This window comes from Betta splendens, chromosome 12 (assembly GCF_900634795.4).
Source record: "Betta splendens chromosome 12, fBetSpl5.4, whole genome shotgun sequence".
In the NCBI taxonomy this organism is placed as follows: domain Eukaryota; kingdom Metazoa; phylum Chordata; class Actinopteri; order Anabantiformes; family Osphronemidae; genus Betta; species Betta splendens.
The window spans coordinates 12,622,278-12,648,586 of NC_040892.2; the positions used below are offsets into that span (position 1 = coordinate 12,622,278).

Consider the following 26,309-nt stretch of genomic DNA (forward strand, 5'->3'; position numbering starts at 1 on the left):
ACGACACTGGTGCAACTCATGCTGATGTGAACACGACTGTAGCTCAGCTCCTCTCCCTTGGCCTGACTCTGAGTCAGCTCCCAGACCCCGGAGCCCAGACCAAAGACCCAGACCAAGACCACAGACTCAGAGCCAGAGCCCAGAGCCCAAAGCCCAGACCAAAGACCAAAGACCAAAGACCAAAGACCAAAGACCAAAGACCACAGACCAAAGACCAAAGACCACAGACCAAAGACCAAAGACCAAAGACCACAGACCACAGAGCCCAGAGCCCAGAACCCAGACCAAAGACCACAGACCGCAGACCCCAGACCACAGACCCCAGACCACAGACCCCAGACCACAGACCGCAGACCACAGACCACCTACTGCTGGTGGTTCCCCCCATGTTAGACATCCAAACCGTGCCACAGAAATATGGTGGCACTGCTAATTCGTGATCTAACCAGAAGTGAAGTGGTGCTTACTAAAGTAAAACACTGCCTTGGATGGAAAGTGGGTCAGACCAGAAGGTAAATGGGGGGAAACGGAAAGCGTCCAGTGCAGCAGAGACTCAAACCGAACCCAGCTGCAGCAGAAGCCTCACCGGCTCCTTGTCCATGAATTGCACACGCATGCACTATTAATTTCTAACAACAGGAGGAAGTGCGTGACAAGGACGCGGAGGAGGAGGAGGCGAACATGTAAACAACGCCGCGATGCTGTTTGTTGTGTTCCTCAGAGGAGGAGGCCGCTGTGAGCGCGCTGAATCCCAGGTAATTACAGTCCTCAGCTCAAAGTCATCTGTTGGTGGTGAAAGACCTCAAGGTCGTTTCCGCGCCTTCTGCGCAGACTCATTATCAGGGAGCAATAACTCGCAGTCCTCAAATCAACAGCACAGTTTAACAGTGCGTAATAATAATCAAAGCACCAACTGAGCTTCAGGCTGCAGGACGGCATGTGAGACTGGATGAGCTTAAACATCACTGGTTGCCAGGTTGGTTTTTCCTGCAGGAGCTGGAGGTTAACGTCCCACTGGTTCCACGAAACTTCATCTCAGAGGTGAAGGTTGCGCTTGACAGTCGCTGCTTCTGGATCAGTTCCAGGATAATTTTACCTTGAATTATGTTTTATAATGAAGCCGATGTCGTCAGGCTGAAACCCAGGTTTTCAACAATGAGGCTTTGTTCCTTTTCACAGTTTCTTCCCTGTCGTTGACGTGGAGCCTCAAACCAATTAACAGGCCTCTGCTGCTGGAGAAACCGAAACAAACAAAGTAAAAGCAAAGTGCTGGGCAGCCATTGTTGGATTCTGTCGGATCTTAAGATAATTTGAGTTTAAAAGCACAGAAGAGGAAGCTGGTGATGACAGACGTCAGAGCAGCACGATGTCAGATCAGAGGGAAACAAGCCATTGTTCAGCTATTTCTCTTCCGCTTCCCAATGAAAATGCTTTCAAGTAAATATTACGAGTCCAAACATATGTCGTCTCCTCGGCTGCTTTCCTTATACTTCGTGTTTGCAGAGCCTCAGTGGGACTTCAGTAAATCCTTGAACACACATCCCTGCGGAACGCATTTCTAGCTTCATACCGATTCTCTTGTGTTCGCCCCAAGGAAAAAGTGCAGTTTTACACAGCATCAAACAATCAAACAAATTTATCTCAGTGGGTAACGTCAAAGAAAGAACATGAAGGTGCACAAAGCACTGATTGTAAAACTCCTGGTGGCTCTGCCTGAAACTATTTTCTCTACTTGCTTTAGTGGGACGACGATTCCACCGTCGCCTTTTCTTCCCCGACTGCTATGAAAATGTGAAATATGAGTAAACCTACATTCACAGAGATGGAGCAACAGGAGCATGCTGAGGCTCTTTATATATGTAAAAGCCGAGCTGAGAGCGACACAGTATCATTCCTATAACCTGGAAATGAATAAAAAATAATAATGTCCCTAAATCTGGTACTTGTGTGATATTTTAAATATGTGCTGGGAGCTGTGGGAGCTGTCAACAGGTTCTCTGGGTGCAGTAAGTGCCTGGTCATCACTAATGTGACGGGTTCATGGACACTAAGTTCATCTCAAACCTTAAACAAAAGTCTACAATTCAAGGTTTCTGAAAGTCATTACAGTTGGACACCACTTAATCTAATCCAAGACTTAGAGATGCAGCCAACAGTTAATATGTTTTTGTTGATTCCTCCACATCATAAATCTGTCAGTTAGCTACTGTAAATCATTAATAAATCACATTAGGTCTCCACAGACCTCGTGTCTGGCTCCTTTCCGTGCGGTGACTGTGATCTGTGGTCAGTGTAGCAGCCATTAATTTCACACAGCGTGGCTCAGACAGCTCAGAGAACGGGAAAGGGACAAAATGAGAGTTGGAGGTTTTCAGTTTATCCTGGGCTTCATTCCGCTCTAGTCCAGAGCCACCAGCCCCTTTCTCTCCTTCCCACTGTCTGGTAGCCTCTCTCCCCCTCTCCGGTGCAGCCTCAGTGATGTATGGCTGCCATCACCGAAAATAATGACTCGTCTGCCTGTAATCTTTTATTTCACTGCAAGGCTGAGGAGGAGAGGGAAAATAGAAGAGAGAGAGGAGGAAGTGGAGGAGGAGGAGGAGGACGCTACTGTCTCCGGATGAGGGTGAGGATGAGGAGGAGAAGCTGGGTGGGAGTGAGGAAGGAGGAGAAGGAAACGGGTGAGAAGGAATTAATAATGAGAAGAAAGAAAAAGGAAAAGCGAGACTGGGCGGAGGAGAGAGGGGGAGGAAGGATGTTCTGCTGTGTGGAAGGCGAGTGGAAGAGAGAGTGTGAAGGATACGCGGTGCAGGTAGTGAGGTATATGATCGTGAAGCGGGTTTAAAACCTGGTTCTGGGTAAAAATGCAAAGCACAAACGTCCAAAAAGAGAGGAAGAGCAAATGGTGGTTCCTCCTGTCGTTTCCTCACTGCTGCTTATCTGCTTACATCCCAGGAGCCTGTTCAGCGTGTGACCTCTGACCTCTCCACTCGGCTCTGAGTCGGGTCCTTGTGTTCTGCATGTCTCTGATCTCAGCTACCTCTGGATTAGAGTGTTCACACTCTTTTCTTGGAGCAGGCTTTGGATTTTAGCTCTTATTTTTAGTTTTGGATGATTAATTGATTCATTTTTCCTGCTGATTTTTACCTTTAGCTCCTCTGTTTGAACTGTGGCGTTTGACTCCAGCTCTTTCCTGGCCCTCGCCGCTCTCCCTTCCACAGTCTTCGACGCCGTCACACCCCCCTGACCTTGGAGCTGTTGCTTCTGGCGCGGCGGCTCAACCAGCAGGCTCACCGTGTCCTGTCAGCATATGGAGGGGCTGCTTGTGAGTCAGGGACGAGGACGGAAACACAGCAGGAAGAGCTGGAGTTGCTCCAGAGGGAGAAGCCCGCCAAAATAAAACGTTGGGATACTTTGTCTTCTTCTGCAGCTTCAAATGAGTGTTTTTTGACTTTTGAATCTGTTTTCATTATTGTTTCTTGTCTACATAATAATAATAATAATATATCCTCAGTCTTCCTGGGATTCTGTATTTAATGACTTATTCATGTTTTGTTTCTGTCTTGTCCATTTTCCACAGTTTTCTAAATGTCAGTTACACATCATTGGAGAATAAAACAATGTCTTATTATTTGTCCTGTGTGAGTCTGCACACACAACATATGGTGAATGAGTGTGTGCTTTGCGTGTTGGCTGCGGCTGCGACGTTGAGGGTAATTTGGTCAGATCTGGCAGAAGTTGTGCCAATGAGGCTCAGAGCCTGCAGAGACGAGACAGGAACTAATGACCTTCACACGCAGCCACACACCAACCATATGCTTTTGTGTGTGATTACCGAATGTGTGTTTTCCAGCAAAAACTATTGTCTGAGCCTGAGTGGAGCGTGTGAGAGGAAATCAATTAACGCTAATGTAGTTTTGTGAATTCCTGGTATATTACTGATATTATTAGTTCCATGTGTCTTTAAAAAATCCCAGAAATGTGATTTATGAACAGCGTGTCAGGACAAACACACAGCATGAGCTGTCTGCTGCTGCATTCAGGGACCAACAGCGTGTTCAACTGGATCATCTATGTCTCAAAAGCTAAACAGACTATGAACTGTGGACTTGACTATTGATGTATTCAGCTGTGGTGACGAAATAACAGCAGCAAAAAGTAGAGGTACGTAAATCAATAAAACAATAACACTGACTAACGCTGGACTTCTCCTGAATGGAATCACTCACTGTCCCTGAGTCAAGGTCACACGTCCATCAGACGCTCGTTCTGAGCTTTTCAGCTCTAAAATCCACATGTTTGCTGCTCTCGCTCAGCTCGCTAATAGAATGCTAATATGATAGCAGATCTCATTTTTTCTGCATTATTGATCTGACACTATCTAATGCAGCAGAGCCCTATTTGCAGCAGCGGTTACGAACATGTTTGGGTTTAGTGACAGTAATTAGAAGCTGCAGTCTGAATGTTGAACAAGTTGCCTTCAAGAGAATTGGTGAATTTGCTGAAACCGAATTTGCCGTTCAGCATCTCAGCAGGCAGTGTGTGTGTGTGTGTGTGTGTGTGTGTGTGTGTGTGTGTGATTGGGTTGATTGACAGAAGCATTAGAGGCTGTGTGCACACAGGAGGCAGGCTGATTACAATCAATAATCTATCAACCACTGCTTGACAAGGTGTATTGATCAAATCGAGAGGAAGACCAAACGTAAATACAAAAAGATGAATGTGCACAAACACACCCACCAAAAGAACCTCAAGTAAGTTTCTGACACCAATAAACTATTCCTCAAATGGAAAAGTGTTCTGGAAATATTCCTGGTTCATATCTCTGAAATCTTTACTTGAAACTCATTTGAAACTTCTCCAAAAACCCTAAAATCTCCTTAAAATCTACTTGATGTGTCATCAGATTCTTTATTATAGGACACTCATCCTGAGCTAGCATAGCATGAAAGAGCCCTAAAAAGGTTCACAGAATTTACCTGGAAGTCCTAAAACACCCAGACACGTTTAAAATTTCTGTTAGAGTACTTAAAGTATCTTTAGCCACCAAAAACCAAACAAAGCAGCATCACATGCTGCTGAACGGCCTTTAAACCCTGAAACACACATATTTGAACTCTTCAGAAATATTTAAAATTCACATCAAAAACAAAACAAATCTGAAATATTTCAAAATGTTCAAAAAACAAACAATAATAAAACGTTAATTTTTACAGGACAATTGCATCCGTAATGAAAGGATCAGAATCACAGATCAGTCCTGACTGTTGACTGCTCCCGACGACACAAAGACATTAGCTTCCAAAATGGCTGCCAGAAAAGAGGAGGCGGGGTTATCGACGAGGTTCCTTCACCTCTGAGCCCTTTAATAGACAGGCTGGTTTAATTCTTAGTCTCTCTGGAATCCATTAAGCTCAATCTGTGATATCCATTACCATCTCATCAACACTCGTACTGAGACATAAACATGCATAATTAAGCAGAGCAGCAGACGAATCAGCAGTTCTGATTGCACTGTACGGTTATTTATTTATTTACAACTCCCTCTAATCAGAAGACACACACACACACACACACACACACACACACACACACACACACACACACACACACACACACACACACACACACAGACACATATCTCCATTTAATCTTACTCTCTCTCACACTCCCTCTCTGTATATTCAATCTTCATTGGTTGCTGCCACTGATGTGTGGAGAAAGCGAATGAGCTACAGGACGAGTGTGTGTGTGTGTGTGTGTGTGTGTGTGTGTGTGTGTGTGTGTGTGTGTGTGTGTGTGTGTGTGTGTGTTCTGAATTTCAATGTTCACTCTGCTTGACTGGTCTTTTTCGTTTAATTGTGCCAACGCTTGGATCTTCTGTTCCTCATAATAAACACCAACAGCCAAATGCTACAGAAACACATGCAACTGGACCCACACAGTTTTATTGTGAAGTCTGAGTCAACAACTCATTCAAACACCTAGTGTACAGTGTTTCTGTCTGTCACGACTAAAAAAGGCCTGCTACACTGCAGCAGGACTACATGTGAAGTGGCCACATTGTCAGGAGGCTAACAGCATATTTCTCTCCATTTTAAAATGATCATTAGTCAAATTTCCCTGTGATTAAACTCTCAACAGCAGCTTTTTACCTTTCAGGCTCTCATCCTCTGTGTCTGACTGTCAAGTATCTCTGAGGCCACATTCAAATAGCAAAACTATCTCATTTGAAACTGTTCACAGAGCAAATGATGAAACAACTGTTGTGTTGCAGTCTCCATATTGCAAACTGCCCCAATCATAGCAATACTTCAGCTTCAGAAGGAGCTGCAGAGGGTCCAGGATGTGGGTTAACTGTCCCTGAGCTAAGCTGGGTTAGTGGTTGGTGGGTTAGTTGTTGGGTTAATGGTGTGTGGGTTAATGGTTGGTGGGTTAATGGTTGGTGGGTTAGTGGTTGGTGGGTTAGTGGTTGGTGGGTTAGTGGTTGGTGGGTTAGTGGTTGGGTTAATGGTTGGTGGGTTTGTGGGTTAGTTGTAGGTAGCTTGGTGGTTGTTGGCTTAGTGGAACGGCAGAGTCACTGTGATTATTAACCCACCACTAGCAAACACTCACTAAAGCTCTAAGACTGCACTGTACGTGTGCAGACGGTAGAAGCAGATTTTTTGCTGTTCTTTAGGGAACAAACCACACAAATCTCCTGGTAGAACAGAAACTTCATGCTCTGCTTTACTGTTTTTTTGCTTTTACTCTTCTGGGACTTTTTCCTGGATGCAGCTGTATCGACTGATGCTCAGTCTTTCAGCAGCACTGTGGGCCGTCCCATGTGACAAACTAAACGCACATCCCAGTCTGACCTTTAGTCAAAACTAACTATCAAAGTCTCAGACGTTAAATCCAGTCTGTGGGTCCCCATTTAGATTCCCTGGGATCAGGTTCTCACCACCAGTGTTGCTAGATAGTTCGACATGTCATCCTTCAACAAGTCTGCAGCAGCACGAATGAGAGCGTATGAACGATAATAATGAAGAAGCCACAGTATCGAGAGACAGAGTCGAAGATCATAATGAGTGGGGACGTACTGCAGGAACACTTGAGTCGAGCATGTGAAGAAAGATGAGGATTCTGCTGACTGAATGGAGTTCGGTAATTCATTCCAGCGCTGAGGGAGCACAGACGAGTCTGAAGTGAGACTCTGGCACGAAATGGCCCCGTGACCTTTCCTTGTGCAGTTTCTAGGAAGCAGTGGTGGAACTGCTGACTTTTAGATTTAAAGTTACCAACAGCAGCCTTGTTCCAGTGGAAACAGTTTTCTCTTCTTTTTCTCAACTTTTACTGACTAACTTATTCAAATACACATCAGAGGTTGGAATCAGTATTTATTTTAGAGCTTTCCAGTGCATGAGCGTGGTGTGTGTATGAAACAAGGGCTCGCTGTAATCTTTCCCCGAGGCTGATCCTGCACAAGCACCGAACCACAGTTCATTAAAAGCCTTTGTTGGAAAGAGAGTGAAAAGATCTAGAGAACAAAGGAAAAGCTGGGTGAGCACCTGATACACGCACCCACAGAGCCTCAGCCTCAATCACCTCCTCCAGATGGTGCGTTAAGGCCAGTTTTAATAAAGACGACTTTCAGATAAAAATCATTTATATTAGTTACATACAGTTCAATAGAGGCTTAAATAGTTTTCAGTGGGAAAGCGTATTAGAGCATCCACAGAAACTGGAAACTCCTTCGATTCTGCGTAAGAGGCGGAAAATAAATCTAAAAGCGAGGATCATTCCTCTTCCCTGCTCGCCTTTCTCCCATCTCTTGTTCTGTCTCGCTACAGGATCGACTATTAAATCAACAGAATGAATGAAACAAACAGTCTGCTGTAGCCCGGGGCTCCTGCTGCTCCCACACAAACGCAGCCTGGTCGTTCTCCTCACCGCTGTCCTGAGCAGGAGGAGAGAACGCTTAGTGAAGCAGCTCCCTTTATTTATTAATCACCAGCCCAAAGAAACCACTGACTCTGAACACTAGCCACTAAAAGTTTGAGAGCCTGATAATAATTGTCCTTATTTACAGATGAGTGTGAAGCATATTTGCTTTTAGTGGGACGATATAATTTAACGCAGAACGTGATGAATTGTCTGTGAGGGTGGAGCTTCAGGGTTGGAGAGCGTCCAGCGGGTTAAGAGGGATCTGCATGGTGAGCGCGCCCAGGAACCTGCAGCCCTGCTGGGCGTTAGAGCACAGACAGACCCCCCGCTGTGTCTGGAGCGCCACCAACACACACACACACACACACACACACACACTGGATGGGGAAAACAAACAGTGGCAGGAAGATTTGGTCCCCGGTTTTCCACAATAATAAAATTATGAGATCTGATAATCGTCAAAACTTCAAACAAACGAACAATAACGTGCAAACAGTCAACACCCAATAAATATATATAGTCATGAAGATGAGGCTCAGCTTGATCATTTTCTATATGAAGTATATAGTTTGCTTGTTATAGCATAAAATGAGCCCCACAAGCTCAGTAGCTGTAGTTTATCCTGTGGACACGACGGACTTTCACCTGAAGCAGTTTGTTAGAGCCAAATTCTAGCTTTGATTTATTGGACAGAGAGCTCCGTGTTACTCGTCAGTAACACGGAGCTGGAATAAAGTGTGCAGATGGTTCGAGAACCTCCAGAGGCTTCATGGGAAGGCTCTGCTCAGTGCCCAGGAACCTGCTGCTCTGCTGGGCTTTGTAAATCACCAATCCTCGCCGCTGTCCCTGGAGACACACACACACACACACACACACACACACACACACACACACACACACACACACACACACACACACACACACACACACACACACACACACATACACACACACACACACACACACACACTGTATTTCAGGCGCTTCCTTATTTAAATTCGCTAATTAAATTATAATTTACATGAGATTAAAGTCTTATGAACATTCAACAGGATTTAAGGACATTTTTGAGAGCTGCCACCCAGGCTCCTATTATTGTAACAGCCATCGACCCACACACACACACACACACACACACACACACACATACACAATCTGTCCAGCACACACACACACACACACACACACACACACACACACACACACACACACACACACACACACACACACACACGGTAACCCATACACACATGCTGTAGGAAACTAATCCTTCCGCACACGCTAGCGAGCACACAGACAACAAAGTGAACATTTAATCCTTTACACACACACACACACACACACACACACACACACACACACACACACACACACACACACACACACACACACACACTGAAGAGAGAGACATATGCAATAAATTGAACAGATGTCAAGTGTCCAGCTGTCCGTTTTTGGTGCGTTGTGTCTTTGTGAGGGTCAATTTGACGACGTGTTGTCTGTTACTCCCCATTTGAAGTAGAAGGAGGTGAGAATGGGCAGATCGATTGTGGGGGTAAATGTGGGTCATGGCCAGGGTTTGTATGAGGTCACGTCTCCACGGCTCTGCTGCACACAAGGTGTTAGATCCGGTGAGTTTATTCAGAGGCCGTGTAGAACCGTTTCCTCTGTTTCCAGTTATAATGAAGCAGAACTAAATTGTCCTAAAAGTTCAACTTAACCGTTTCCATGGGAACAGAGACCCACTGCCGGATACTCAAAGTTCAGAGAAAAGTGTGGAAAAATGAGATTTATTCCTTAAGGTAAATGTACTTTAAGTCATTTTGCTGTCTCTAAACTGAGTAGTGTCTCAGGATGAATGTTTTTGGATCCAGCGGCGCGCTGGTCTGTTAAACATATTTCTACCCAGAGGGATCTTCTGATTGTTGCATGTGGGTCTGGTCGTTGCCAGAATCTGCTCAATATTTGCATATTAATTATATGTCGTACAGTACAGTATGTGATTCAACCACCAAACACAATGATGTGCAATACTTACACTGAAAAAGAGCTGTGCATTAAACAACACACACACACACACACACACACACACACACACACACACACACACACACACACACACACACACACACACACACACACACACACACACACACTTGAAAGTGTGGAATCAAAGGATCCCGGCTGAAAGTAGCCAAAGGGAGGTAATGATGCTTTCAAATCGCATGAAATTACAGGCATTCAGCTGCATCCAGTCAAACACTGTGTGGTTGCTGTTCTAATGCCGGATTAACACCTTAACAAAAATCTGCCTTCATTACTAAACTCATAAATGCACGGAGCAGGTTATTTTGCTCCTATATTAAATTAATGCATGTGCATTTAGTTGTGTGCACAGTAACATCATCACACGTCTATTCACACATTAGCATCTTTATTCGTCCAAATAAACTGACTGCCTTCTAGGAGCAGCAGTAATGTGCTGAATCCATGCAGCAGCGGCGCCTTTGTTTTAAGTTGCCCATCTGCTCCCAGTGTGTGTGTGTGTGTGTGTGTGTGTGTGTGTGTTGTATGAGTCAAAAAGCCAGTGACCTCCTCCACTTCTTTCTTTATCCCAAAGCATCTGTCGTGACCCCCCGACTGTGTGTGACTAACAGCACTGTATGAAGTCCCTAAGTGTCTGTGTGTGTCGGACAGATGGGGCGATGAGTGTTGATTGTCATGGAGATGAGGCTGCCCTCATCCACCCTTAGGTCCACACACACACACACACACACACACACACACACACACACACACACACACACACACACACACACACACACACACACACACACACACACACACACACACACACACACACACAGGTCTTTATTCAGCCTGTCGATGTAATCCTTCCTGATTTAATCTCTACACACACTTTCACCTTTTCTCTACACAATATAAGACACAAAGTAGAAGTGAAGGAACCGTTTCTACTGATAGATGCGCATGCTGTGGTCTTTGTTTGAGTAAAATGATGATGGAGGTGGGTCACAAAAACAAAGACTACGGTGGGTGAACAGTTACTAAATATACAGCTGTTACTCTTTATTGTCTAAATGTGGTAGATGACAGTAACCTCACTAACTTTTTAACCTCAGCCAAAGTTTACAATGTTTGTATTATAATACTTTCTGTTCTTTCTTTTCCTGTTTCTACAAATGGATGATGCTGCCAAGATTTTATCCAATGTGAGTCTGTCTGGAAAACAAATGGTTGTGTAGTTGTGAAGTTACACATAGTGCACCCACAGTGTGTGTGTGTGTGTGTGTGTGTGTGTGTGTGTGTGTGTGTGTGTGTGTGTGTGTGTGTGTGTGTGTGTGTGTGTGTGTGTGTGTGTGTGTGGTCCATAAACTGTCTGGAGCTCCATCCAGTCCAAACTGATTGAACGGCTTCTGGCACCATCACTCCCTGGTCTGTTGGCTGTGATTTGCTGAGCTGAGCAGCTAATCAGAGGGGTCTCACTCATCAGTGGGAACCGTCACAGACTCTACATACAGAATGAGCTGCGACTCATCAGGGACACACTCCGAAGACAAAGATTTAACAGATGTATACGGGTGCAAAATGCCCACAGAGGAACGTCTCTACAGTGAGTTTTATCTGACATGTTTAATTCAAACAGCTCCAAGGAACATTTGGTTCTTTAACAGAAATTCATACAGACATGGGAATAACTTGGCAATAACATTAGTTCATATTGAACCAAACTGTCACCAAAGATCCTCGTCTACAGATTCACTGGTGACTGGATCCTGAGCAGCTCCATCACCGTGCGCCACGTCTGAGGCAGGACTCCATTGTTCTCTCTGCAGGTTATCTACAGTACGACAGCAGCGACCATCAGTCACCATCATGGCTCCACCCGCCCCCAAACACACACTGTCCTCCCTCCACCCTCAGGCTGTAGCTACAGGTAGGAAATACACGACTTCCAGGTGAAGGAAGTTTTGAACAGTAGACGTAAAAAAACACTTTTGGTCATAAACCATAATTCAAATCCAATGTCTCTTTGTCATTAGTACATTTTCACTTTTGTACTGTAAGTTTATTTCACTGACCGGAGTTGTTCTTTACTTGATGGGCACCACGTTAACTCTATTCAGACAGTTTGAATAGCTAAAAATGAATTTCACATTTCTAAATATGAAATCTAGAAGCTATTATTGACAGACTTTCTGAGCTACATCACCTGATAATTATTGGTTTGGATATAAATCTGTGGAAGGAATCAAAGGTTTAACCGTTTGACCAACGCTCGCTGACTTTCTGACTTGTGATTGGCAGCTCCCACTTAATATTTAATACTTGATGGCACAAATCAGCTCTGGCAGCGCCTCTGTCACCTGCTGCGAGTGTCTCTCAAGCAGAACCATGAAAGGAGCGGCTGGATGAGACAGAGGCTGGACTGTGGCCAATCAGCTGTCATAGTGAGCTCAGACGCCAAGTCTGCATCGAAAACCTCGTTAGACGGTCCAATCTGTCAGAAGAACCCGGAGACCGGGAGACGGAGCAGCGAGCAACGCGGACCTCTAATTACCTTGAATTTAGAGAATAAATTTGAACGTAAACAAACCAACGTGCTGAGCTTTGATTTTGGATCATTTCCTTCTTTCTACCACTGACTGGTCTCTGAGACGCCTTCTGTCACCTTCACCAGCCGGTTTCTGTACTTTAGGGGGCGAAAAAAACTTGAACGTGATTCTGCATTTAAAGTCTGGGTGGAAAATCAAACGAGTCGCACGGACGAAGGTGTGTTAAATATGAATAAAGCGGAAGGCTTTCAGCTCAGCTACACTTAGAACCAAGTCAGACGTGAAAAACGTCTGTTTAATCCCCAAAAATTAAGGAGCGACGACCAGAAGCAGTCGGAGAAGCTCCACACCTACAGTAAGAAGAATAATAAAGGATGGAACTGACTGATCCCACGGGGATGGCTGCCTTTGACATTACTGTACCACTGGAGTGTCGTGTCCAAAGACAATACATGTGTCCAGCTGTAAAAGCTTCTAAAGCCTGGAGTCATCAACCCCATACTTCACATCACTTTGCTGAATTAAAACACATTGTGAACAATCACCGGCCACATCCAGACTCTAAAGCTAAAGCCCTTCAACAAAATGTCACATCTGTTATCTTGTATAGTAACCATGGCAACAATACGAATACAGCACTATACGGTCTCATTACGTCCATGTTTTGACAGTGCTCAAAGCTGCATAATCACTGTGGATGTGCAGGTCAATGCAGAAGAACGGGTCTGGAGCCTAAAAGGACCAGCAGCGACTGGAACAGGATCTGCATCACGTCCAGACACAGACAGAGCACACGCTGCATTAATGGCTGCTTAAACAACCTGCCCACAGCAAATCACGCCTCATTGTCCAGCCTGCATTTTGATCAAATAGCTGGTGTTTACCGACTAAAGCGTTTGTCTTCTCATTCTTCCAATGCAGTAAAAAGCTCCACTGTGGAGCCAAGTAACCTGTAAAATGGAGTAGTACATCCATATATTTTAATTGTTACTATGTTTGTGACAGGATCATTAACTCCTAAGGTCGTTTGTTATTGCAGCCTCTGAAATAAGGCTGCTCTATATTTTAGGCTGAGGACAGTGATGAGAAGCGTTGGTGACATTTCTGCTTCCTGCTGTCTGCGACTCAGTGGGATCAACAGAACCCGATGGAAAGCGCTTTCTCAACTCCAGCGGTCATGGGAATCACACCATCAGTGATATTAACGGAGGGCGGTGTGATGTCAGCAGCAGGTCGTCGTCCCGCAGCCGCGATGTCGCTTCCTGCCGCAGATGCGGTTTGACGTCGCGGCCGCGGGTTGGAGAATCATGGTTGCGGCCGCGGGCGCCAGCGCCGCCTGCGCCGCGCGTCCCCCGCGTGTGAGCGCGGCTGCTTAAGCGGATGTGACACGTCTCTGAAGTCCGCCTGTGCTGGAGCAAACTGCGATGAGGGAAAGTTTTCTGGGTCGGTGAAGATGCTCAGAGTTTAAACACGGGCTCCTGTGAAGGTCGTGACCTTTGTGGCGCGTGGTGATGGAGGCCGGCAGAGTCGGAGGTAAGTGACACCGCGGGGACGGGGAAGCTGTCATTTTCAGGGCAGGTTCAGAGCCCCAGTGTGGGTCACGTCCATTTATATCAACTATTACCCGTGAACTAAAAGCAGCCGTCGCCCTCTAATCATAGGAGCAGAGGTTCAACTCCTGGCTGAAGTGTCCTTGGGCAACACACTGAACCCCAAGTTGCCCCCAGGTGAACGTTTACGAGCGAATGGCTGGATGTGTGGCGGGTCAGAACCGCTTGCTCAAGGTCCCGGGTTCAGGAGGTTCCTGTCTCCCGTCTCCTTGTTGGCCCCATGTTGGAGCTTCCTCTGGTTCTCTGCCACAGTTTCAACACACGCATTTAGATGCAACGTGTAATTGCCTGTAGTTGTGAAATGAGCGTGTTACTCTTTGTGTTTACTATGGATCTGCAAGTCAAAGCGACTTTCTGGAGTAATTACTTTTATGGTACTGTAGCTCTCATTGTATTCAGATGTGCAGCAGGTCTTTGGCTGACTTTCATTCTGCATCTTTATCTGAAAGCCAAAGGACGGTGGTAGCAGATGGAAGCGATTGCTTTTAGAACATTAGCATAACAGAAGTATAAAATGGAGGTGACGGCGTGAAAGCCGTCAAGTCAAATGCCTCACTTAGATTCTCATTTCATGGTAAATTCTACAGTTTCGGAGAATTCAAAACAAGTACTTTGCCTGATAACAGTGGCAGGTTTGGTGCTGCATGCAGGACGCATCGCTAATCTTTATAAGTGGCTATAAATCCAGCCGGCCGCACTGCACTGCAGCGCTGGCCAGCGCGCGTGTGTGTGTGTGTGTGTGTGTGTGTGTGTGTGTGTGTGTGTGTGTGTGTGTGTGTGTGTGTGTGTGTGGGCCACACACTTTCTCCTTCGCATGACACCACGCCTCGGCCTATGAATATTTAGAAGATCAAACTGCTGCAGTTGGAGCCATTCATCTCATCTGGTGAGAGCTGCACAGGAAGCCACCGTGTCTCACGCGCTTCTGGATGTTTCTGGAGCGCGGCCAAACGCGGCCGAGTCCGTTCGGCACCTGCCGACCTCAGCAGCTTTGTTTACAGCGGGAAGGAGTGAATTAAAAACCCACCACAGCACAAACGGACCGCCTCCGTCCTGGACACGGGCTCCACCCGCAGACACATGCACTTGCGCTCAGACACTATCGCTGCTGGGAATCCGTTCGGTGTGATTTCTCAGCTCTTTCTGCAGCTCAGGGTTTTACACACACACAACCAGTGGGTAGTGGATGTGCAGGACCCCTGTAGTCAACACACTGATGCCAAACACTGGAGAGACACAGCGGCTCAATTTAGAAAAGATGCTCCGGTGGAGGAAACAGCAGGCTGGAGATGTAAGAATTAGCTTTAGGTTTCATTACAGCTGGTACCAGCTGGGCTTTGATGAAGCTGCTGTTCTGGGTTCTGAGCTCGGCTGCAACTGGACAGCTGACGGGTCACATGCGTGCTGAGTTGTGTATTTGTATTTTGGTGCTTTTTGTAGCTGGATGTTTCACCGTTTTGAGCTGCTCTGTTGCACCCAGACCACTGCAGATACACGACTTCTCCTGCTACAGGCTCCTAAACATATTAATGCCATCACCTTCCAATCGCATATAACGTCCAACAACTGACCCCCACTGGATGATCCCACAAAAACTGATCGAACTGTAGCTGAAATCCCAACAACTTGCAGATTTGGAAAACAAAGTGTCCACATCTACCAAGATCCGTGCTTGTGTTTTCAAATGATGCACTAGAAGAGTGAAAGGAATTTAGAGAAAGCAGACCTGGAAGCACTTGTTTCTAAGAGACGAGGAGAAAAAACAACAGCAGCAAAGAAGAAATATTTTACAAACACCCTGCAGAGGTATTAATGAGGAGGATTTAAAGGTGAGGGAGCTCTAGAGCCTCTCAGGCAGGTAATGCAGGGCTCCTACATGAATAATGCATGAATGTCAGAGCAGAGCAGCTGATGTTAAATATAGACAGCTAAGAGCTCAAGACATAAATGAAGCGCTAATTTTCAGAGCCGAGGCAAATTATCTTCCTGTAAATTACTCACAGGCATGTGTTTTTTTGTTGTTTTTTTTATATCCAACCTCCTGCATTATGCAAAGACAGAAAATACATCCTCAGACTTAATTAAACACACACACGTGGCTTTTCAGGCTACAAACGCAGTTTGGCGAAGCCTCCGTCAGGTTCAGCGCTGAAAAGCTTTAATTAGATTTTCAGCTTCACAGCTTCTTCTCTTGGATGTTAAGTTTATGGAAACAAACAGGCCGCATCATCCAGGAAACCACAGGAATTCACATCACTAGGAACAACATGTGAGAGATGAAGCCATAAAACTCTAGTGCATCAAAGTTGAACCCAGCACTATCAGATATTTTTCTGAACAATTATGAAATAAATGAATGCTAAAGTTGTTACTGATAAGCTGTGTGGAAAATTTTTTGATAGTATTCGCTATTCCTGAGAACACATGCATCTAAATGATGCAACATACAGTGTAGTGTGTGGAGGATAGTTGATGAGGTGCCGCCAGGATCCAAATCCCTGGTGCTGCTCAGACCTTGAGGTTTTTTGATAGCTGACCTATTCTGCTGTCCCCTGTGTGGCTCATCAATATGGATGAGCTCCAGCGACGCCGGCCTCCAAACAGAGCAGCAGCTGATCGACAGCTCATGCTACACGTTACTTACACTGCTGCACACAAAGGCAACTGCTCTGACCCCTACAGCGAGAAGCCGCGTATTTCCTGATACTGTGTTGGATTATTGGACGTGAGGGATGTTGTGGTGTAAACTTGGGGCCGATGGCAGCAAAACGCTTCGTTATCAGAACAAAGCACTGCGTGTTTTACGGTGGAAACACACTTTTCCAGCTTTTCAAATGTAGTATTTGACGTTAGAATATAATCAATATTGCTGTGATATATTCATAATGTTTTATGTAGTTATATTTAGATTATATTTGATAAAGGGACAACAAATACAATATAAGTATGTGCAATATGTCTACAGGTCCTTCATTCAACTGTAAGAAATATCAAACTAGCCATAAGTGTAATTGTTTCTCACCCAGTTGTGTTTCGCTTCAGGTCAGAGAATGATGTAGTTCTGCTGTTCAAAGCTCCACATGCTACTTTATGAATTGCAATCTCAGATTAGTAAATGACTTTCTGTCCACTGCAGGAGTGAAAGAGCAAATTAAACTGAGCTGGGCTTTCACTCCTCCCCTTTATAAATCTGCTGCTCCTGGCTGTGATTACACGCAGAGAGTCTCTTTGTTTTGGCAGCGCAATCAACCTCCCAGGCCTCAGCGACCACACTTCATCTGTTACAGCAGCGCTGCCAAGTCCAAAGCTGCAGATTAACATGCGACACAAGACGGCGGAAGTGTCCACGAGCGCGTCAAAATCCAGCCCGTTTGAAATGGAACTCGGCACGTCTCAAAGTCAGTCAGCTGGTCCCAAACTGAAACGGACCAATTCATCCTCGACGGCCAGCGGATCAACAGGTACAACCATCAGTAGAAACAGGAAGAAGTGTCACCTGACAGTTAAAGCCAGAAGCTGAGCTCAGTCAGGACATGCTCAGCTGGCTCCATGTGTGAGTTTGCACCAATGAAGCACCTGCATTACTATCTGACCTTTGACCCTTTGTGTCCCCCAGGTCCAAGTTCAGTCACCAGATGTGGTTTTTAAATTGATTGGCCTCATTTCACAGTGTGCGAGTTGTTTTTAATCTAGTAACAGGAGAATTGTTTTAGTGCTGTAGAGGAAACATACATGAGTCCCATCAAAACTCAAGCTCTCATTACATATGATAGTGTTTTGTCCTTAGTACATTATTAATATATAAATGGATGGTGGTGTAAATGAATATCTCCTTGGTGTTAAAAGCCTGCTGTGGCTCTAATGGATCATCATTGTTCAGCTTTGCTTATTAAAGAAAAGGTTTTACAGCTTTGAGTGTTTGGCTTTAATGTGATTCTTGATTACACTTAAATTTACCTCCTCTCATTGTTTCTGCTTTTTTCAGTAGCTTTAGGACTCTAGTTGTTGAAAACCCTGAGAATGAGGAAGAAATAACATCTGGCCTTTCACCTTGAATCTAACCCACTGTATATTTGTGTTGTATTCCCCACACACACACTCTACACATGAACCTTCCCAACAAGAAAGAAAAAGCGCCCTGTTCATTTTAAGGCCATTTGTGGAACTGGGAGCTGCTGCAAACTGGGATGTGTGAGCCTTTAGGTATAAAACCAATACTTCGTAGTTATTGCACTGTAATATCTTGACCACTGAGGTGCTGGTTGAAGCAGGTGGAGCATCAGAGGGAGGAATATACAAACTGACAGGACAAGCAATAGATGCAAACTGTAGCTTTAAATAGCAAAGAATCCTTGAAATTCTGTTATAAGCATTAAAATTGTTCATCTATGAAAGAAAAGGGTGCTATTGTTGTTATAAATGTAGGGCTGTATTGCCCAGACCCACAGTGCTTCATTCCTGCCCATCCGGCCCCCAAGCTTTGCCTGAGGACACAGAAAAAAAGGCAAAAGCCCAAAACAGGAAGTGGAATGGAACTGAAGATAGGCTTTTATAATTTATTGTGCCGGTAGACTGATGAAGGGAAGATGCTGTCTGAGCAGCCCAACTCATAATCAATACCCTGATATCAGCAGATGGGAATTATTCAAGCAGCAGTGTCCTTTTATGATTATCGGACTTGTCATCAGCTGATTTGTAATTTATTAGGCTCTTGTGGACGTATTGATCAAACAGGACTTTTCATTTATTTCATTTGAAGCAAAGACAAATCATTAATGCAGAGGGGTTGGGAATTATGCAGCACAAATCAGGTAGGAATGCGATGCGTGAATATTTGAAATATCAGCTGAAACAGTAACTCAACTCCAAACAGTGAAGAGCTGCACGACTGTGGAACACAAGTGAGCAGCAACTTGTGTTACGTGGTCAGTGCAAGCAAATCCTCCTCTGGATAAAGACAAAGCTTGAAAAATAAATCTGCCCTGTCTTAATACTAACACAGTTCCGACTCGTGGAGCATTGTTTGAATGAATGACCACACACACACACACACACAGTCTTGTTGAGGAGCTTATGACAGAGAGAATAAAACTCTGTAAACTGGGTCTGGTAATCCTCAGATCCAGCGGTGGAGGGGGGGGGAGGGGGTGAGAAGACGTGTGCCAAGGGCAGAAAACAACGGGAAAAGTGGTCGAGGACTGGGAACGCGGCGCGGACTCACTTTGCACCTTTAAATACGGCTTTTTATTCCAGCTGCTGGTTTGGTGAAGGTACAATGAGACCTCTGAGCACCTGAGGCTCCATGAAAGTGCGCCATCAACCACCCTCACAATAACGTGCTGTAAAGAATGAGCAGCAGCCTGGGGAGAACACGGCGCCGCTTTACAGCCGCTAAAACCTCCCACTACAACACTTTAGTCCAAACTGAGCAAACAACTGTTGGAAATTGGATTATTATTACGTGCAGATATTCATAGTCTCAGAGGATAAACCCCACTTAGGCTGGTTAATCCCGGGGGATCATTGTGGTGCACGACCATATGCATGTAGCAGCAGCGTGCGCGGTCCTGTGGAGGCTTTGCACCAGGACATTTGTATTGAATATTACAGGTAATCACGGACGACTAACCCTCCCTGCCCATCAGCTGATCATATTATGGTTGTTGGTTCCATCGCCCTCTGGATGAAATCAAAGAAAAAGGGAGGTGGGTAGTTTTCTGCTCTCGTCTGCGTTGTGGGGTTCACTGGACTCATGACAGTGTTAATAACGAATCATGGAGGTTCCACCTCATTGGGAATAATTTAATAAAACTTAGGCAAAGATGATTGATTGAGCCCATTTGAACTATTAGCTCTTCCAGGTCTTTTAAGAGCTTTTCCATTCATATCACATTCAGTGCAAAGGACATTTTTTACACCCAGTCATGACTTGCTCTTGTTCATTGAAAAGTCCTTCAGTATTCAGCCAAGAAAATAGCATCTGCTGCACCTTCACCTGTTCAAAATGTCATTAAGAAGTAGTAGTCCTACTGTGAACTGTGTCTCCTGAGCTGGAAGGACCTGCAGGAAGGTCCAAGCTGTGGGTACGTCACACTTCATCACTTCATCACAACAGTCTAAGAACTAGAACAAGACGAGCAGGAACCGTTCCCCCATGAAATGTGTCCTGTAAACAGACTAAATTGAGCTATTTGGCCTCCAACGGTACGTTCTGGGAGAAAATAACAGCACTTTCCAACTGTTCCAACTGGGATTGTACGACAGCCAATAACACGGGAAACACCTGATTGTTTGAATGCAAACCTGTTTGATGGTTTCAGAGCTCGTTGCGTGCACTGTATTAACGGCACCACTCTGCTTTTCTGCGTTTGAGTCAAACCTGATCATAAACCAGCCTCAGAAGCAGCTAATGCTGAGCCCTGACAGACGGGAGTGGGAGCAAAACTGGCAACCTCTGAATGCTCCTTTTAGGATGGTCCGTATTCTGAAAGGTCAAAGGTCAGCGCTGCCAAAAGACTTTACTGTGGCACTGATCAATGCTGCAAATGTGCAGGTCAAGACTTTGGTGAACTTTGTTGTAATTACTAGAATGCACACACACAAAGGACCACCTACAGAAGCATTACCCATGAACCTCTCCTTTAATAAACATCCATACAGCTGTGCGGCATAAGTGCACATGCATGAAGGACGTCTGGAATTTCTGATTATTTGGGACAATAAATTGAAAAAATGCGAGGCCTCCTCTAAAGGGCACAAACACTGAAGCTGGTGATCAGCTCCCCTTCAGGTGGGGTTAGAGGAACTCATCTGTGAAATAACCTGCTGAGATGGCGGCAGGACCACAGACTGTGGCCTCGCAGGCTCAGGTATCTGAGAAAGGAGAGGTTAGCGTCTGTATCACGTGTGTGTGTGTGTGTGTGTGTGTGTGTGTGTGTGTGTGTGTGTGTGTGTGTGTGTGTGTGTGTGTGTGTGTGTGTGTGTGTGTCTGTGTGGGCTTCAGGAAAAGCAGAAGACACAAGCGTTAGCCATGTTTTGGAGCTTGTCTTTGAGTTAAATATTCAGCAGAGGCTGAAATAGTTTAATTAGTTCAGCGTGAGACACATCAACAGAGAGGGAGAGTCAGTGCAGCTATTTGCTCAGTAAAAATATAATAATGCACATTATTGAAGCCGGACCGGACCGAGAGGTTCAACAACAGCTCTGATGCATTACGATTCATTCCACTCTGGTCAAAGCATTTAATGGAGCCTGGTGGTGGATACTATGAAACACGTGATCAATCCTTCTACATCCTGTAAAGCACAAGTCAGTCAGAAATGAAAAATGCAACACCGTGGGACCAATTAAAGGCAGCAGGAAACCCTGACGGGTTTGCTAATGCCTGCAGCCGGGCACACGAGGACGAGGGCCCGGTTACAGAACCCTGCTGAAGCCCAGGGAGGATCCACAACCACGAACCCAGCAGTCCAGACCGATCAGAGCCACAGGCCCAGTCGTCCTGGGAGAAACCGCAAACACAATCCTGTTTGACCAAAGCCTCCACGGGATCAGACCCAGCAGAACCTGCTGACGAGCAGGAAGCTGAGCAGGTTCCACCCAAACAGCATCAGAAGCAGATCACGATGTGTCGTGTTCAACTCAACCCGTTCAGCGTCTGACCCGACGGATGAAGCCCCTGGAATCTGTTGAAGCCCGTTAAGACCGTGACACTGTAGCAGCAGAAGAAAGACGGTCAAACCTGGGTCAGCACCGCTGGACTTATGACTGGACCCAGCAGCCGAGCCCAGTGGGACCCGTTTACACCAGCAGCCTCCCGCAGGAGGCCCAGTGAAACCCACGCGTCGGGACAGCAACGGCGTCGCCTCCCGTTCGGTTCCGCGGCGACCTGAGCAACCGGTAATGACACGCACGCACGCGCGTGCACGCACACCAACGCCCGCCCCCCACACACACACCGAGACTCACCGTGCGCTGTGGAGCGAGCAGTCAGCAGCCAGCAGAGCAGCAGCAGGTAGAGTCCTCTTATCCTCATCGGCACCAGCACCTGCCCGGCACCGGTACATCCGCCCGACAGCAGCTCCATGCTGCCGCGCTCCGGTCCCGGTGAGCTCGAGGAAACCAGTCGGGAGACACCCGCAATCCTGCTTCGCGTGGATTCTTGTTCTTGAACAGCGGAAAATCCAACTGTCAATAAAGGCACGGACACATGAAGGAGCGGAGCCGTGGGGTGTGGGAGAATGAACGGACGCCAGATATCACCCCGATGCCCGGGCGGGTTCGGCGGCCAGAAAAAAAAACAGAAAGGCAAAATCCGGACGGACACGCGCGATTAGTTTCCTCCTTGTGGAATAAGTTCCAGTAACTATGAAGGCAGAGTCTCCATCACTTCTGCGCCGTGCGGCTCATTCCCATTCACACAGATGTAAGTAGGGGTAAAATCCACAGTGGCTTCGCGGAGGTCGGCTCCGACTGTCGGAGAGGACGGATGGAGAGGGTTGTAAGAGGAGGGGGAGACGAGTGTGCGCTCCCTCTCTTCTCGAGCTCGGTCTGTACATCTGGAGAGAGAGAGAGAGAGGGGGCTGAGGTAGAGAGACACTGGTGGGATACGGAGCCATTGATCTAAAGAGGCTGGAGGTAAAGCCCGGAGCTGGAGCCGCAGCTGGAGTCCGCTCCGGAGACGGAGCAGCTGAGATTAGCTGAGCTCTGCTGCCCCCTCTGGTCACAGCGGGAAGTTCTCATCACCAGGAGACACTTGAGCTACATCTGGAGATTCTATTGATCGTCGCATGCTGTGCATGTGTTATGGATGGAGCTCCATAGGCTCAATGCTGGCCTTCTGTATAATCGGATTCATGCAAACTCGTTTTTACAACATGAAAAGAAGGCAAAAGGTTAAAGATGGTAAAATAATTCTGGGATTCTATGGGAAAAGGAGGAATAATAAAACATTTGAGTTACAATTATAATATGTCCTATCATTACATTTTAATGCCAGCTTTTATGCAAAGTGTGAAAAATACATAATGAGTAAATGAACTTTGCCAGTGACTTGTCCCAGTCTGGTTTAAATGTGTTAAAAATAATATTAATTTACACCAATGATGCATACTGTCTGCATAGAAATTTAATCATTTTATTTACTGTATGCCACATACTGAGTAATCGTCTCCAGTTCTTATTTTGGCAGATTAGGAACTTCTCTGACCCTTTCAACCCACATGAGTGTTTCCTCCACATGCAGAGATCACCAGTCATTACCTTACTAAACTTTGAGTGTTGTCGGGTCACCTCCATATGTATTTCACAGAGGGGCAGTCTATCAGGTGGTAGAAATCAGGGGAACTGGTGAAATTGGGAGTAGTGGTCAGTGACAATCTGCTGGTTTATTCACAGTGGGTGTTGGCAGGAAGACCTGCAGCCTCTACACACACACACACACACACGCACACACACACACACACACACACACACACACACACACACACACACACACACACACACACACACACACACACACACACACACACACACACGCACACGCACACACCCCTAACCCTAATCTTAACTATCACAACTAAAGGCAGACGTCTAAGCTTTGCTCTAATCAGAACCAAAACTCAACTCTAACCTTATTCCTAAAATCACATCTTAAGCCTCAAACAGGCCTTCAAAGAAGTGAGGACCGACCAAAATGTCCTCACGTTGTCAAAATGTCCTTACTTTGGTAGGAAAATACAATTTTTGGTTCTCACTTCAAAGCAAATACAAGTACACACACAAACACACACGTACACGTACACGTACACGTACACGTACACGTACACGTACACGTACACGTACACGTTGAGAATTTAGTGTATTTGAATGTCCCACCAACTTATTGTATCAGAAATGATAAGTTTTATTTCCACTTAAACAGGAGCCTCCAATGAGAAATGCTCCAACCTGATGGATTTTGTTGATTTGTGCACGAGCACTTTCCTCCTTTTCTCCAGCAGATGCAAAATGACTCAGCAAACAGAAGCAGAAGTTCAATACACTAATCACAGACTCTTCATCCTCCACTGCCAAACAGCAGCTGGTCCCAGATCCTCTTTGAAACCGGTGGAACCAAATACGCCACATGTTGTTGGTCACACACCTGAGACATCAAACCTTAGCTCAGATAAACGCCGTGTGCGACCCGTCATTGTGTTGCTGGAGATTGACTGAAGTGTATCACTCCACAACAGCAGCGTTTGCCAGAAGCCAGATCTGTTCTCACCACAAACCTGAGCCTCTGCTAAACACTGCGTCACCCATCAGTGCCTGGACCCGCTTCTTCCTCTCCTCCATCAAAGTTGGCGAGCGCCCCCAACACCTGGGGAGTTGATGGTCCTGCTTTGTAAGATGCAGGACTGTGCATTGAAAATGAAGGACTGCTGTGGCTGAAGGTGTGGACCCTGTGAGATACGTTCTCAACCGAAAAAAATGTAAACACCAGCAGAGACATTGCATTCAGCTGCATAACTAGACAGCAAGGGCTGCAGACACTGTGGTGTGGAGCCGGGGCTGTTTTAGGTCCCAGTATTCATCTGACGTATTCTCCAGCATGTGTTTATACTGTGAGTGTAAGTGCAGATGAGCACTGTCCTTAAATATAAACATTCTTGCTTTTTCAGACCCAACAGAGACATTTACTGGCTTCATAGATGTCTCTGTTCTGTCACACTAGCACTTGGGTTATTTTGGATATGATTGGTGTTGAATACTTTTGTTCTATAAGGCTCGTATTCTACTGGTTCTATTCACTACATTTTCCACCATCTCAAGTGGGAACAGTTTACAGATGATTTTAGAGTTTAGATCTACAGTAGAGATGACTGTTAAAAAGAAATGTTATGTATTTTATATATATAATATGCATTTAGGTACAGCAGCTCTGAATAGAGGCTACATTCTCAGCCAGTCATGGTAAGTGCTTCTGAATAACATTCATTTTGGAGAGTAACAGTTCTAGATTTCACTCAAATATGGGTTTTGAGGAATCTCAGTGACTTTGAGCAAAAAATGAAATATTTTGACCCCTGTTCAAACACTGAAGACAACTGTCACACTTAAACTTTGGAATATGCTTTAATTTACCGCTCAGATAGACTACTGTAACTAAAAACCTAGAATCCTCTGCATAGACCAGACAATAGTTTAACTGAAGCAAAGAGAAGAATACAAAATGTAACGAACACCAGTATTTACTCAGTGAGTCCTAGTGTAGGTGGTAGTGGAGGATTGGTCCAAAAGAAGCAATGATGCATAAACTGAGCTCACACACAGCATTTAACTAGAGCTACAGCCAGGAGCGTGAAGTCACCCCCTCCCCAGCGATCTGGTGTTAATCATCAGCATGTTCTGTGACATGAATGTGGCTCAATGTCAGATGTTCATGTATTAGCTTCATGCAACAAAAGCAGTAGATCTGTCCTGTATCAACAATACAAACGTGCAGTTTTCCAGGCGCTGGGAACATTTCCATTTGTTGGAATCAAACGGTTCCGGTCTCTCCTCTGAGCCTTTCTTTACCTTCTCTTTCTGCATCTTCATCATCAAGATTAGCTGCACAGATCTACTGTACCAGCATCAGTGAAAGACAATGAAACCCCACAGAGTGTGTGTGTGTGTGTGTGTGTGTGTGTGTGTGTGTGTGTGTGTGTGTGTGTGTGTGTGTGTGTGTGTGTGTGTGTGTGTGTGTGTGTGTGTGTGTGTGTGTGTGTGTGTGTGTGTGTGTTCATCAGCTAGCGGATATTAATATCAAAGAGGAAATGAAAAGCCAGATGTTGAAGATTGTGCGCCTGCCTCTGCATGAGCGACTGGAGCTCTTGGTTCTATGGTAGAAACAGTAGAAACGCTGGTGTGAGCTCACATACATCACTCACATAACAACTTACTGGGAATTTAGCAAATACATATATTTTATTTACTTTCTTTTACTTATGACTATTGAAATTGATATTTAGATTGAAAATAACCAAATCACCAGATTGTATATACTAATTATTATATTCACAACAAAGTGTCTGTTGTTGAGCCCAGTTAGTGTTGGGTCACAGTTAATGACTCCCAAAGGTCACAGCCTGGATCCTTCTGACCCCACAACAGCACATGAACACTTAACACTGACTGTAGTACATGAAGAAGTTAGTAGATTAGTAGTAATTAA

The 26,309-nt window shown here is 45.5% G+C and overlaps 1 protein-coding gene across 8 annotated transcripts in view; it reads right to left on the reverse strand.

Moving 5' to 3' along the window:
* The window catches only part of dcc (DCC netrin 1 receptor), a 147,533-nt gene extending 124,892 nt beyond the window's left edge, over positions 1–22,641 (reverse strand). For 3 of the 8 annotated variants that reach the window (XM_041073228.2, XM_041073227.2, XM_029169853.3), the window contains exon 1: positions 22,079–22,641. In XM_041073228.2, the coding sequence (XP_040929162.1) occupies positions 22,079–22,196 (118 nt within the window). In that variant the 5' untranslated portion in view covers positions 22,197–22,641. The remainder of the gene's footprint in view (positions 1–22,078) is intronic. The other 5 variants (XM_041073230.2, XM_041073229.2, XM_029169851.3 and 2 more) reach the window with 2 other exon arrangements.
* Positions 22,642–26,309: the final 3,668 nt, after the last annotated feature.